The 15,701-nt window shown below is 48.6% G+C and overlaps 1 protein-coding gene across 3 annotated transcripts in view; it reads right to left on the bottom strand.

The window, feature by feature from the left end:
* Positions 1–12,778, bottom strand: part of CACNA1E (calcium voltage-gated channel subunit alpha1 E) — a gene marked incomplete at its 3' end in the record, with an annotated part of 300,753 nt that extends 287,975 nt beyond the window's left edge. For all 3 annotated transcript variants that reach the window (XM_082612461.1, XM_082612460.1, XM_082612459.1), the window contains exon 1: positions 12,292–12,778. In XM_082612461.1, the coding sequence (XP_082468587.1) occupies positions 12,292–12,557 (266 nt within the window). In that variant the 5' untranslated portion in view covers positions 12,558–12,778. The remainder of the gene's footprint in view (positions 1–12,291) is intronic.
* Positions 12,779–15,701: the final 2,923 nt, after the last annotated feature.

Below are 15,701 nucleotides of genomic sequence, written 5' to 3' on the forward strand. Positions count from 1 at the left end.
ACCCTATTGACATTAACACTAGTGCTAATATCGAACATGTTTACAAAGGGTTTTCATACATATTAGATGATGCTGGCCTCACAACAGTCTTGCAAGGGAGGCAAAGCAGGGCAGGTGACCTCTACCTCACACCTGAAGACGCTGAGGCTCAGAGAGGTTACAAAACCAATGCAGGGTCACATAAACATCTGGCAGTGCTCAGGTTAGACAATCGACAAGAGTCAGGAGAAAGTAAATGGTATTGTTAGAAGGAGAAAACTTAGCTGCAGAAATTTAATGTTGATTCAACTGAAATTAACCAGATACTAACAACTAAGATGTATTCATGGCTTACTATGTGCCAGACATCATTCTCACATTTTACGTGTGTCATCTCATCTGATCATCACCAAAATCCTATAAGATACACCTTATAGGTAAAATTCCTATTTCCATTTTATGTTTGAGGATTCTAAGGCACAGCAAGGTCAAGTAACTCCCAGAGGCATGAGCAAGGAAGTGGTGGAGATGGTACCAAGATTTGAATCTAAAGGCCACATTTTTAACTAGGACACTCTAATGCTTCCAAGCAGGGGCTGGTAAATCCTAAACCCTAAGGTGAAGTTTTCATCAGCTGGGCACTGGACTACCTGATGTCTAATATCACTTCAACTCCTACAATCACTTCAACTTCAACTGTCCAGTAAAGAAATAAAATACTGTCTAAGTGAGTCTCTGAAAATGACACACAGTGCGGACTTTGGAGAAAGCAAGATGCTATATCTTGGCCTAACAAAGGCGTGAAATAGGCATAAAAGTGTGTATTGATTTCAGCAAAGCATGTGACAAGGATATCTCGCACAATATCCTTACAGGCAAAATAGAGGGCTAACACCTGGCTAAAGCACCGTTCAGGAAATGGGAGAAAAGCTGAACAGTCGATGAGCACTTACCAATGCACTAATAGTAAGCAGAAGGGAGGTCCCAAGTTCTAACCATATTTCTATCAATTACTTGAATGAAAGCATAAAGCACATGCCTATCCAGTCTTCAGCTGATGTAGCCCTCAGGGTAAAGAGCATGCCCACTAAACAGCAGGGTCTAGAGACAATGTGCAATGGAAACCACCGAAGCTTTGGAGTCAGACCACCAGGGTTCAGGTTCACTGGTGATGACCTTGGGCAACCGAATGAATCTTCTTTAGCCTCAGTTTCCCCATATATAAAATGTGGATAATAATATGTATGGAGTCTGAAGTTTATGGATGCTCAGTGAATGTTAGTTCCCTGTCCCCACTTGAAAAGGATGTCTACAGGATGGACTGCTGGACCAAAAGCAAGGAGATAAAATGTACTTGAAATAAACACGGAGTCCTGAATTCACATTCAAAAATTAAATTGAATGAGAACAGTTCGAGGGAAAATTAACTCTGTCATCAATTCATAGTAAAAGATCCAAGGTTTTAAGCTGACTACAATCTCAAGTCAAGTCAGAATGCCATTTCTTCACAGAAAAAAAAACTTTAAAAAATTATTTTAGGGCTTCCCTGGTGGCGCAGTGGTTGAGAGTCCGCCTGCCAATGCAGGGGACACGGGTTCGTGCCCCGGTCTGGGAGGATCCTGCGTGCCGCGGAGCGGCTGGGCCCGTGAGCCATGGCCGCTGGGTCTGCACGTCCGGAGCCTGTGCTCTACAACGGGAGAGGCCGCAACAGTGAGAGGCCCGCATACCACACACACACAAAAAAAAATTATTTTAATTTAAATAAATGGGGACTTCCCTGGTGGCACAGTAGATAAGAGTCCGCCTGCCAATGCAGGGGACATGGGTTCGAGCCCTGGTCCGGGAAGATCCCACATGCCGCGAAGTGACTAAGCCCGTGTGCCACAACTACTGAGCCTGTGCTCTAGAGCCTGCGAGCCACAACTACTGAGCCCATGTGCCACAACTACTGAAGCCCACGCGCTTAGAGCCCACACACCACAACGAAGAGTAGGCCCTGCTCGCCGCAACTAGAGAAAGCCCAAGTGCAGCCACAAAGACCCAACAGAGCCAAAAATATAGTATAAATAAATAAATAGATAGATAAATAGATAAGTGTGTTAAATGCCAATGTTAGTAAGCACTGTTCTAAGTTCCGGTAATTTAAAAACTTATAATAGATAATGGTCCTTCGCTTGTAGGGATTTTAAACCAACACTAAAGCTATGTGGTAAGTGAGTGTTATAAGAAAGTAATAAACGAGGTGGTATATGGGAGCCAGAAGGAGGGAGTTGGCCTTACTCTGCTGAGAGAAATCAAGGAAGGCTTCATGGAGGAAATGACCCCTGAGTACAGTCTTAAAGCCAGGAAGTCAGGGGGGAGAGAGAAAACATTCCAGGCAGAGGGAGCAGCAGGTACGCAGGCATGGAGGCCTGGGAGAGGATGGTCCCTTCAAGCAGCCCATTGAAACAGCTGGAAAGCAGGGCATCATGGCGGTTGAGACAGGTTGGTGCCATGTGCAGAGGGGATCACAAGAAGCCCTGCGCAACAAGCTAGGGAAACATTGTCCAGTTACAAAGCAAACAAAGAACAGAACCCAGACAGGAACGCAGACTTTCTGACTCTATCTAGCCTCTCTACTTTTGCTTCCCTGTACTGTAGCTACTAGCCATATGTGGCTATTTAAATTTGAATTAATTAAAATGAAATAAAATTTAAAACTTAACACTCGGTCACGATGGCCACATATCAAGTGCTCAAGAGCCACATGTGGCTAGCAGCTACAGCATTGGACAGCACAGATAAAAACATATCCATCATCACAGAAAGTTCTAGCCAACAGCACTGCTCAGTACCATAGTACCATTAAGTGAACAAGAAGTAGATTCGGTCTGTGTTGCTTTACAGAACAGAAACAGGAAAAAAAACAAACAAATGGGTGGAAACTATAAGGAGGAATATTTCAACTTCCTACACTTTAAGTTTTCTAATAATGGAAGAGCACCCTGACACTAGAAGCCAGATGGCCATCTATCAGGGTGATGGAGAAAGAGTTCCAGTATTGACTTAATGCTCTTTGGTTAGAATGCTAATGTTTCATCATGGTAGCATGGCTGATGCACTCACACAAACAAATATCTGTAGCTCTTCCACGTGAAGTCCTGTCATACTTGTACCTAAAGGATACACTGTTGGGTTGGGAGTCCCTATTCCTGATGGCCCAGCATCCCAACATCCCAGAATGTGGGAATTTTCTAACATAGTTAGCATTTTAAAATTGTGATCCATGGACCACCCCTCCATGAAATTTAATGCAAAATTGTATGTGTATTTTTCAGGAAAGAGGGGTCCACAGCATCACTTGGATTGCAATAGGATTTGTGATCCCGATATAGAAAGCAAGAAAACACTGTACCAGAAGGACGTAACTGTCCCCATACTCCAAGAACAGTCACCTAGATGTCATCTACACAGTCATTCGGGTCAGTCCCAACTCTAAAGTTCCATAGCCTTAAGCATCTAAAGACCATCACCCTGAAATGAACAGCATCAAACCAAACATCCTCTGATCTTGATCAAGGAGAAATGAGATGGGAGTATAAAAGAGCATGGAACAGTCCAAAGCACAAAAGTTGGGTAACCCAATCAAGTTGGAGAAGGTGTCACCTGTCAACCTCTTGCTGAGATGCCTATTGGAGACCCTCTTAGAAATCTTGGTGGTTCATTTTCAATGTAAGCCCACAGAACCAAGCACACCCAGTTAGATGCAGTGCCCGCTTGTCAGCTGGAGAACTAAGAACTAACTCTAAGTTGATAATGTCATATACTAGCTTACCTTGTCTCTGCTCCCAAGATCATCTGTATTTTGGTAAAGAAAGTCTCAAAGACTCACTACCTGAACCCAAAAAACGCCTTTTAACAGCAAGGCTCCAGGCTGTTATATGAGAGGGAGAGAGATTTAGGGTGGGCGCTTTGTAAGACTGGTCTTCTCTAAAGGTACTGCCAGGCATAGCAGTGGTTCTCAAAGTATGGTTCCAGGGCCAGCAGCATCAGTGTCCCCTGAGAACTTGTGACAAATGCAAATTCTCAGGCTCTACTTCAGACCAATGAAGTCAGAAACTCCAGGACTGACGTCCAGTAATCTGTATTTTAACAAGCCCTTCAGGAGATTCTGAGACACAATGAAGCTTGAAGACTAACAGTAGAGATGAAACAGACAGAGTCCATATGCATGACTTCAACACAAAGAAGCTAAATGAGGAATTAGCCTTGATGCTGACAGCAATCACCTGCTGGCAAGGAACATCCCTGACAGAGCAGTAGCAAAAACAGTTCCCAATAGCACACAGCTGGAAATTGCCAGGACGTCGGTGAGTGACTGCTGAAAATCTGTTTCATGCTTTTTGACTCCGACCAGCCCCATGACCATGATGTGTGGAAATTGAGAAAGAGGTACAGAAAGTTTGCAACACTTCAAACCTCCAACTGAGCTGAAGGCTGGGAAAGACTTGAGAGCATGAACTTCCTCCTCACGCTGGTGTGCAGAGGCTCTCCTCTGGGTCCCTGAGGCCACTCCCAGCCCCCTGTATCTTGGCTACGGAAATGATACCAGACTCTGATTACTGGCAAACCTCAGTTCCTGACACTGACCAGAGCACTTCTCCCCTCTAACTTGTTACCCACTGTTTGGCCACATCCTTTTCATCTCCCCTAAAGGGGAAGAGAAAAAAAAAGACACCCCACTCCACCGCCACCTTCTGGCTTTAATGACACAAGCCTTTAGAAAGCCAGTACATACATCTGAAACAGGCTTTCCAAATTCTCCAGAGATGAGGCGAAACAGATGCAGGAAAAATGCAGCCCCCCACCCAAAAAAAAAGCCTCAAAATTATGCAGAGTTGCAACAGAGATTCAAATCAGCCACCTACAGGCACAAAGGCCACACAGGAGGGGCCCTCCCTGAAGCCGCTCACTTGGCTGGACCACAGGAGCCTAGAGCTGGAGCCTAGCCTGGAGTTACATCCCCAAGCCCCGCCCACCTGCCTCTGGGATGAACTACTTTACAAATGGATTCATTGCAGGCCTTAAAACAAAACAAATTCAAAAAGGCTGAGAGTGGAACTGTTCAGTCCTACAAACTTGGAACTCAAAATACAATAACTGATTCACTTTGTTATAAAGCAGAAACTAACACACCATTGTAAAGCAATTATACTCCAATAAAGCTGTAAAAAAAAAAAAAATAAGAAAAGAAACCCCTAAGGGATAACCCACTGCATTGCCAGGGACAGGGTGGGGTATGGATTAGATAACAGACACTTTTTAAAGTCATTCAGTGCTGTTCTCCTTAATCTGGCCCATTTCTGCCTCTTAAGGATATACCTTCTAGCTGCTCCTTGCTTTCCAGAGATGGGGACATAGGGGCTCATAAATAGGGTTAAGAGTTTATAGCCAAAGACTGGCCAAAGATGTGGGGAATGTAAAACTCAGTAAACATTCTTGGGGTGCTCAGTGACCAAAAATACACCATAGACAGCACCCCGAAGTAGGCTTAACGCATAAGAGAGCGCTCGGTCGGAGGAACCTAAAAACTCTGTACTGTACTTTCCGTCCTTAATTAAGGGCAATGCTGGCAACAGGGCTGGTGGACCTCCACCGGCCCTCTCTGTGTAGGTTTAGAATGCTTGGGAAGAGAAGCGTTGATAGAGGTCCCTGGCATTTTTATCCCTCTTTGAAAGGACTGCTTTAGAAGTCACATGGTGATGGGGGGCGTGATACACTAATTTAAGTGTCTGCTCCCCACTCCCCACTCCAATCCTATGTGAATTCACACTGGAATTTGAAATGAAGCAGTTACAGAAGCCTGCTTCTTAGCTCAGTGGCTCAGCATTTATCAGCATGAAGACCTAGGAGGATGAAAGGATTCAGAGTGACAAGTGCTTGGGGACATAAATATCTTCTAGTTAACCATGTTCTCTGAATACAGGAGGGGAATGGCTGCAAACTGATAGGGCACCCAAATGTAACAGGACTGGGTAGGAGGCAATCATTACAAAAGCAGCAAGAAAAAAACAATTTAAAAAGATTCTTCCCGGGCTTCCCTGGTGGCGCAGTGGTTGAGAGTCCGCCTGCCGGTGCAGGGGACACGGGTTCGTGCCCTGGTCCAGGGCGATCCCACATGCCGCGGAGCGGCTGGGCCCGTGAGCCATGGCCGCTAAGCCTACGCGTCCGGAGCCTGTGCTCCGCAGTGGGAGAGGCCACGGCAGTGAGAGGTCCGCGTACCGCAAAAAAAAAAAAAAAAAAAAAAAAGATTCTTCCCCCAGCTACCTTTCTCATGTGTCCCAGTCCCACTGCAAAAATATAGAGGACTTAGAGAAAAAAGTTGATTTGTGAAGTTGGCCCTCTGCAAGAGATCTTGCTCATAACCAAGAAGAAGATGAATAACCTTCCTTTTCCAAAAAGCCTAGGAAAAACCCACACATATAATGAATTATTCACAAAGGCTGAACCTAAAAATGAGAGGGAGAAATATAGAAAGATGAAAAGGGCGGAGGACTGGGCAGAAAGAGAAAGTGAAGAAAAGGACCTGGTCTCTCGTGAATAAAAGGGTATTAATTACAGTCACGTATAGGTTCCCCCTTTTAACGTCTTAGTGGTCAGTGATAAACAAAATTAGATCAGCACAGTTGCCTCTGATGGGTTGGACCACATGCTGGCCTTGGGGAGCTGCAGCCTCCCAGGCAGCCCTGCAGATGACAAGAGGGAGGCTACTGATGACATGATAGAACACAGAGAGCCAGAGTCTGCAAGAGTTCTGAGAGTTTTGCACATCTTGACTGCATTTTATTTCAACTAAGAATATGAAAATGGAAAGAAACCAGATGTTCCTATAAAGGGGGGGAAATGCAGCAGAGTTTGAGGGGGGAAAAAAACACCTACATTTTGTACAGCAGCAGCTAAAAAGAGATAAGCAATTCTGGATCGAGCTACTAATCCCAGAGCCTGGATCTTTCAAAAGAAGATAAAAAGAAGGCCTGGTCTGTGACCACCTAGAGCGCTGGGATAGGAGGGTGGGAGGGAGGGAGATGCAAGAGGGAAGAGATATGGGAACATATGTATATGTATAACTGATTCACTTTGTTATAAAGAGAAACTAACACACCATTGTAAAGCAATTATACTCCAATAAAGATGTTAAAAAAAAAAGAAGGCCTGTTCTCGTTATTTTCTTCCTCCTCCTCCTTTAATTCATAGTGTGCCCTGCACCTAGCGCAGGAAAAGCAAGTGGAGAGAAGTGGGGGAAATAATGACATGCAAACCAACAGACAAAACTATCACATCCAAGATATTTTTGTCTCCATCCTCAAGTCATTTCATTTCTGTCAAACTCCTTCACTCCAACTCGCATTCCAGGCTGCATCCCAATTACAACTGGTCCCCACAAGTCCTAGCCTGGTTTCTGGAGGAAACATTTCTCACACCTTATTTCAAGGGCAAAGCCACTAGGCAACATGGAGATTGTCCTGGGAGACTCAGAAAATGAAGACCTTTATCCCGCAGCATCAGTGTCAGTTACAGTCGCTATCTGTTTCACTGCCTCTGTGCCCAGGTACACAGAAGATGTGAAGACTTTCTGCATTATCTGATCACAGGATATAATCACAGACTTCATTCTTGTTAGCTGCCACCCTCTGTCCTAATCAAGGTGCTCTGACTCATGAGCCATTAGAGTTACATCAAACCTGAAATTCTTGCCAGGATTACAGTCTACTATCTTTCACGATGCAATATACTTATAGGCAACAAAACAGGAGAAAAGTATATGCCATAATGGGAGATTGGGGAACTAAAGCTTCCAGTAATCTTCAGCAAAATCCTCCAAAAATAATGGATAATTGACAATGGGGAATTCTCCACAATAAAGCACATAACCTCTGACTCAAAGCCAGAGTCCTTTGGGGCTGTAAAGAAATTCTCTGAAACAAGAAATCACGAATGAATATCCACAGGTTCATTATAATGAGCTTCATCAGCTCAGTGGCTACAAACACATTTGATCTTCCTACTTTAAACCATGTTCATTTCCACATGAAACATGTGCTCCCCTGCTGAGATAACCCACACCATCAGTGGGGGAGAAATCTCCCACTGCCCATCAATAGCACAAAGTCAGACATGCCATTTCTTCCCTTCATCCTCTAACCTGGAAAAGTGCAAACGTGTGGGGAACATCTCACAAACCATGAGGGAGACCCTGTAGATCCACAGGGCAACTGGGCCTGGGCACAGAAGGGTTAGAGCCAGTAAGCTTATGACACAGTGAACGCGGGGTGACATGCACAGCAGCCAATTCCCTGAGAAAAAGAGAACCCTTTCGTTAGATCTATTAGATGAGGGAAAAAGAAAAAGAGGAATCATATAAAATGTAATACCACATTTTAAATCAGATTAGCATTTTCAAAAAGGTTATGGCATCCACTGCAGAAGAGAGTGCCATAAGAAAATAAAATTATCTCCCTGTGCAGATGTAGCTTCCAAGAAAAATGAAACACATTCAGAGTGGGCTGTTGACTTGCCACCATTTTTCCTGCCAAATCTAGGTTATCCTATGCATTTCTTCCCATAAGAATGAGACCTTCCCTGTTAATAACTGGATGAGGTATCACCACCCCCAGCCAAGTCAGAGAGTGGCAAGTATAAATTAAATCATTCCTTCTATTTAACGGACCTTTTCAGCCTAATCTGATTAAAGACCAGTATTATGTGGTGTTCAGAGACCCCTAACACAGCACACAGAAGTACATATTATCCCCCTAGTTCTACAGTGACTTTTTGCAGCCAATAAAAGACGTAGACATCTCAAAAAGTGTACTACATGAATAATCAAAATCCTCAAGCATGTTGCATATGAACATGACAGTTCAAAACAGGTCCTGACATGTGTCCTGAACCTTCCTTTCTGTGAAAATCTGGTCCTTACGTAGAGCACAGAAGTGCTTGCCAGACGTGAACGGGCATACTAATCACCTGAGGATCTTATTAAAATGCAGATTCTGATTTAGTAAATCTGAAGTGTGGCTCAGGATTCTGAATTTTTTTTAATTGAAGTATAATTGACTTACAATATTATATTAGTTTCAGGTGCACAACATAGTGATTCGATATTTTTATAGATTACATGCCATACAAAGTTATTATAAAACATAGACTATAGTCCCGGTGCTGAACATTACATCCCTGTGAATTATTTATACTATAACTGCTGGTTTGTACCTCTTAAGCCCCTTCACCTATTTTGCCCCTCCCCCTGCCCCTCTCCCTTGTGGGAACCACTGGTTTCTTCTCTGTATCTGGGATTCTGAATTTTTAACAAGCCTCCAGGTGATGCTGGTCTTTGCTGTCTGTGGGAGACAAAAGCCTAGAAGACTTCGTTCACCTAGAACTAAGATCCCTCCCTTCTGGTATGCTGCAATTTCTGAAGGACTCTATTAATAATAATAGCTAGTGTTTACAGGAAATTAGGCGGTGTTCTAGGAAGCTGACATATATTAATTCATTTAATTCTCCCAGTAACTCATTATTACCATCCTTATTTTACAGATAAGGAAACTGAGTCACAGAGAAATGAAGTAACTTTTCAAGGTCACAGAGCTGGTGAAGGAACTGAGATTTGAACCCAGACAGCTTAGCTCCCAAGCTTTACTGGTAACCAGTGCTCACACTGACTCCCAGTAAGAAAAAGGAATATAATTCCAGAAAGGAATTAGAAAGGAAGAGGCGTGAGACTAGGAACTTATATGCGGTATTAGAGCAAACGCAGAACCCACAGAAGCACAATGTGTCCACATGGTCACCACCACAGGGAATATATATTAGTCAATTACATTGTACAGCCAGGAATACAGAGCAAACATGGTGTATTTTAAATCTGCGAACAGGGCTCCACTACACACCTTAGCAGATGCTCTCCAAACACTAACAGCCTACATGCTGTAGAAGCACTGCGAAACTTCCAACTATGGGGATGGAAGAGACCACTGGGACGGGGCTCAAGGCCAAGGCACTGAGGAGGATGCCGAAATCAACTCCCTAGTCTCTCCTTTGAGTCTCTCTGGTGCATTCTGGCCGAAGACAAGGAAAGAGCGCGGTGAAACCCACAGTCGCACCTTGCGCCGCTCGCAACACCTGCTAGAAAGGCGGCGTTTTTGCAGCGGAAGAGAAAACGTGAACAGCGGCGAACGCGTGGGGTAGGAAACCTACTTAATTTCCCCGCCCGGGAGCCTGGGCCCGGCCGGAAGTGCCCGAGGTGCTGAAGCCCGGGGACAGTGGCGCCCAAGCCGCGGGGCAGTTTCGGTGGCGCTGTCCGAGGTACCAACGCTGGCTGCGGGCACACTCTGCCACCCGCGCGGTGGCTGGGCGGCTTTGTCTACCGCCGGGAAACGGGAGGACGCCTGTCTAGGTAAACAGGCCCCTAAGAGAGGCAGCACCTGGTGGGTGGGAAATTTTAGAGAACTGTAGAAGATGGGCGGGCGGGGAAGGGGGTGCCGCTGAAGAAATCTGTAGGGACCTGACTAGAGCAGTGTTCGGAGCCGCAGCACGAAAAACACAATGAGAGCTGTCGCTTTGTGCAGCGCACCGGCGGGCGGGACTGCAGGGACCGGACCCTTCCCCCTCCCCAGTCCCCCACACCCTAGGCAGGTTTCACTCTGGTACTGTTTGGCCCCAGGGTCACTCTCTGCGGGTAGGAGGTGGGGGGGAGTGCAGGGAGAAGGAGAGAAGAAGCCCAGCCAGCGGGGGCTGTGGGAGGATTCGAGCAGCAGCAGGAAGAATATCTGCCTAGAGATGCTCCTCCGTTTCTAATGAGGGGTACTGCCTAGAAGCACCACGAGCCAGCCAATCGCCATGCTGCTGAGGCAGGGAACTAGGGAGGAAAGAGGGGGAGGCCAGAGACTAGGGTGGGGGTAGCAGGGAGATGCCCAGGCCCCGAGGGGAGTGAGCCACGAGCCTCGCTGCTACTAGAGACCCAGCGTGGCTCCAGCTGTCTCCCTGCTGCACACCTGGAGGGTGGGGGTGGGGAGGAGGGAGGATCAGGAAGAAGAGGAGCGGCCTCTTTTGCAGGTGCATCCCTCCCAAGAAATCTCTCTCCACAGGCATCAAAGTCCCATGTCTCCAAGCCTACCCCCATATATAACACCATCCCACGGGCCTGCTCCCTACTCATCCCCCTCACCATCCAGCAGCCCCCAATTCGTAGAGACCTTGCCAGACGCCCATATTCTTAGTGAAGAACGAGGCAGTGAGATGCCTAATCAGCAGCCCACATTTGGTGCGCTTCATTAAACCTGCAAAGAACCTCCCTCTATGCCCATTCACCCTGACACCATTACCATCAGAGATTCCCCCCACCAGCTCTTTGTGGAAAGCAGTTCCTCTGGAACTAGGGACAGACAGACTGCTTGCACACCTCTGGGCTCAGCTGATGCAGCATCCCGCTGATGAATTCAGGCCCAGCAGATCTGCCTGGATCCTGGGCACTATCGAATCACTCAGCTGGTGAAGCAGTAAGAGGCAGGAGTACCCAACCCAGGACTAAGGAAGGGATGGGCCCTGATGAGCTGCTCTTTCATGGCTGAGAAGAGAGCCCGAACTCTGCGTTGTTTGGGCCGTGTCATTAGAGATTGCCTCCCCTGACATGCTCATTCGCTCCATTTCCAGTGGAACTTAAACTCGGTCCCCAGCAGAGTTAGCTGGGTCCCAAGCCAAACGCCTGCGTTATTTATCCATTTGTCAACTTGTCTACAGGGTTTTGGCTCAGAGCTCTTGAAGCTTCTGAACTGATAAATGCCCTCATGGAGTCTTGACTTTCCTACAAGCAGATAGTGTAGGTGTCTTCCCGGCTGGTGGGGATGGGGGCAAAGGGGATGGCTTAAAGGGAGGGAAAGGGGGGGGGCTGAGTATGAAAGAAAACCCAGAGATTAGGGGCAACCCGTTCTATGCAGCTTGTGAAGGGACTAGGGGGCTGAGAATCGAATAAAGCCCAGCCGCGAAAGGGGCAGACATCACAACACCACGCACCCAGGGATGCTGGAGACTTCCACGCAGGAAATATCAAAAACCAACAAAAGTCTTACCTTGCAAAACACTAGTGCCCACATCGGTTTCTACAGCACCAAGCTTGCCTCTTAGGTGCACCAAAGTACAGAGTGCACTTCAGCAAAGAGGCAAATCGGCACCAGGAAAGGAATGGGGGTGCAAATTCCATGCTAGGTTTCCCCCCTTACCCGAAGAAATGCAAAGGGGGAGAGGGGAGTGATGGTGGGCAAGAAAGGATATGGCCAATCGATGAGCTTCTTGGCGTATTTCCTGACAATGTTATCTTCTCCGAAGATGAACAGGGATCTGTTGACGGTGAAACAGTTCTGCCGGACGGGAATAGGGTTGTACAAAGCCATAGTCCGCGCCCTCTGCGCTTTCGACTGCTTGTAGGCGGCCGCCGGCCCGGAGGCCGGCACGGGGGTTCCTTGCCGGTTCCTGCTCTGGTCCGAATCTCCATCTCCCGACCCCGGCCTGCCGACCACCGCCTCCCCGAAGCGAGCCATCCTGAAGTTTAAACAGACAGAATACACACAAAGGTGATCGTGGCCGAACACCCGCACACAGCAACAAGCAGAAAGACACACGGAGTCTCAGAGCCGCATCCAGACGGACACGGGGACCACCGCCTCCGGGGAGCCTCGCGAGCTCTTCGGAAAGGCGGCAGCAGCAACCCCGCCGCTCTGAACTGTTGAATCTAAATACAACCTCTGCGAAGCTCCATTCCTCAAGGAGGAAAAAAAGGGGGGAAGAGCTTGGGTGTGCTCAGTTTCTGGAGGCAATTTTTTTTTTTTTTCAAAATGCCAGTGTGTGGTGGCGTTCAGGGACTGGAGAGGAGACGGGTGGAGTAGGCTGCTCTTCAAACATAGCTCCTCTTCTGGCAGACGCACCACCTAGTTCTGGGAGAGAGGCAGGCACCGGCCCGCTAGGTAACAGTTTGGTAATTTATTGGTGGGGGGAGGGGGAAAATGAAAACAAAAGAACTTTTCAAAAAAAAAAAAAAAGACAAGGACGAGGTTATGGTGACATGCTTTATAACGCCAGCCCCCGCAAGTCCATCTGAGAAATCCCACAGCCAAGACTTGGGTCTTTAAATCTGCCAGCACAGACGAATCCAAAGGTTGAGAGAGAGAAAGGCAGAGAGCGGGGGAGAGCGGTATTGAGGTTGCTGCGTAAACCGCAACGCCCAAAATATCAAAATAAGAAGTCGATCCAACCGGAGAGGGACAAATGACTTCAAAGCTCCTGCGCTTGGGAGAGAAGTTGAGCAGCATCCAGAGAGCCGCGAAGCCCGAGTGCCAGCATCCGCCCGGAGCGCTCGCCGCCGCCGCCGCCGCCGCCGCCTCCTCCCCGGATCAGCATGCAACAGCGATCCGCGGCTGCGCCGGGGAGAGGGCGGGAGAGCGGGAGCGAGGGAGCGAGCGAGCGGGCGGGCGAGCACTTGGGCGAGGGAGGAACAGGTTGCAGCCGAGCCCAGCGGTAGCCTGTCACGGGAGTTGTCCAAGGACCGAACTTGCTCACTACCGACTCAGTCTTCCTCTTCCACCCTGGCAGCCCCACTCCGAGGAGCAGAGGAGAAGAAACGCGAGGCCAGGAGGGGGAGAGCGAGCGGAGCGCAGAGGCGCAGCCAGGCGCGCACTGAAGAGCCAGGAGAAGCGGGGGCGGGGCTGGCGAGCTAGGGCGGGGCGGGGATGGAGCCGGAAGGACCCGGCCAACAGCTGCAGGAGGTTCCTGGGACCCGAGGCTGGCTTGGGCTACTGATCGATGTAGCCAGAGGGTAGCGGGCCCCCTCTGCAAAGACCCAGGCAAGAATCGCCTTTCCCCAAGTACGGCAGAGAGGAAATAAGCTGGCGCAGCTGGCGGCGCTGCGGAGTCTCCGCCTGAGAGCCGAGGCCTGGCGGGGGCGCACACGCACGCGCGCACGCTCTCGCGCCTCCTGTCCCCGCCGAGAGGCGCCCGCCGGGGCTGTGCTCCGCGCAGTGACCGGCGCGCCGCCGCCCTAGCCGGGAGTCAAGCCTTTGCGCTCTACGCGCCCTGCGCCGGGGCCGGGTCGCCGCGCCTCCGCACCTCCCAGGCTCCGAGAGCGCTGCCCCAGGGTTTCCGCAGAGAAGGCAGCACCCTCTTCTGCCCATGTCCCCACTTAGCAGCCTGGAGGTCCCACGAGGGACGCTAGGACCTCTGGGGGCTCCGCACTCTGGTGTTGGAGCCAGCTCTGGCGGGAGCTTCTGCACCCCGCCCCTCTCCAAAAGCGATCTGGGACGACCTCTTGGGTTTGGCTCTAATAGAGCCCTGTATCTCTGGGATACTGAGTTCCGAGGTAGTGAGTTCTAGGCTAAAACTACCTTCTCAATCAGGGGGATCCTCCCACCCCTATCTTTTACCCCCAAGTCCTCTCCACTGACTTCCTCAAACCCACCCCAATAACGAAGAAAAAATAGAATTAGCGTCTGAGCTGCAGAAGCGGGAATGGTGGACTTCACGCCCCAGAGAACGAGTCCCTGGGTTTAGCAACCAAGCCCTTGCGCACAGGTGAGTCAGTGGTTTGAACTGAAGATAGGTACCAGCTGACCCCCTGCTTTGGCCTGAACGCACAGCCCTATCCAAATCCTCCCCACCTGAGCCATGGAAGAAGCGGGGGGTGGGGGGGGGGTGGGCAGAGGAAGGAAACAAAGAACTGACCATAGCCCGGAGGCTGGAAATCATGGGTGAGCGTGGATTCGTGGGTGTGGAAGGCAGTGTCGGTGTGTGAGATTAACTGGTGAGAAGAGAGGTGACATCTGAGTGAGAGGCACGTGTGTTCCTCGGTGGATGTGTGTGTGTGCTGGACAAGGCCATGTGAGCACTGACACGGGTCTGCTGTGTGAGAATGTATGTGAGTGTGTGTCTGTGTGAAGGGAAAGTCTCTGGTGCTGGAAAACGAAAGCTATGGTCTCAACACGTCCTCCCCCAGCAGGCACTGCTGCCCTTGGGCATGGCGTGTTGACCTTTTGATTCAGGAAGGCCCATTTTAAGCCAAATTACTATTCAAGGTGAGTCAGAGTATTTTGCTTTCCCATTACTGCCTTACTCAGTCCTTCGACCTACCTCAATTGGAGAGTCCTTTTCTGCCTGAACACCTAGTCAGAGTGAAAGGGAAGGCGATACTGTGAACCCAGAGTCCCGTCAGCTGGCAGTCATTTAGAACCAGTCACAAGTGGCTGTCTCAGTAGCCCTGTAAACTATACAGGATTAGAAAAGACTTTCGGAAATGATCAAATCCATGCTTTCAAAGGTAGGACCATAACCCATAGCACAAAATTCATTCAAGTCATTTGACAAATATTTCTGAGGCCTAGGCACTGTTTTAGGAACTGAAAGCACCATCATGAACAAAATAGATGATGATAAAAATAAAGTATATGCTTCTGGGATTAAATTAGACTGTATAACTTTACTGGCTAGAATGCCTTACGGACCTCATTCTCATGCTGCAACTTCATCCCTCTGCTTCGTGTCCTGGCCTTTGCAGGCTAGAGGGTGGCATGCCTGTTAATTCTCAGAGGAAGTGGGGCTCACCAACCTATTGCCTCCTGGAAGAAGTTCACGGAAGATCAGGAACCCTTGGCTTGTGTCTTCAATGTCACCTACTAAGCAGAGATCCAGTACTAATT

The sequence above is a fragment of the Mesoplodon mirus genome (genome assembly GCF_964341445.2).
Source record: "Mesoplodon mirus genome assembly, chromosome: 3".
Classification (NCBI taxonomy): domain Eukaryota; kingdom Metazoa; phylum Chordata; class Mammalia; order Artiodactyla; family Ziphiidae; genus Mesoplodon; species Mesoplodon mirus.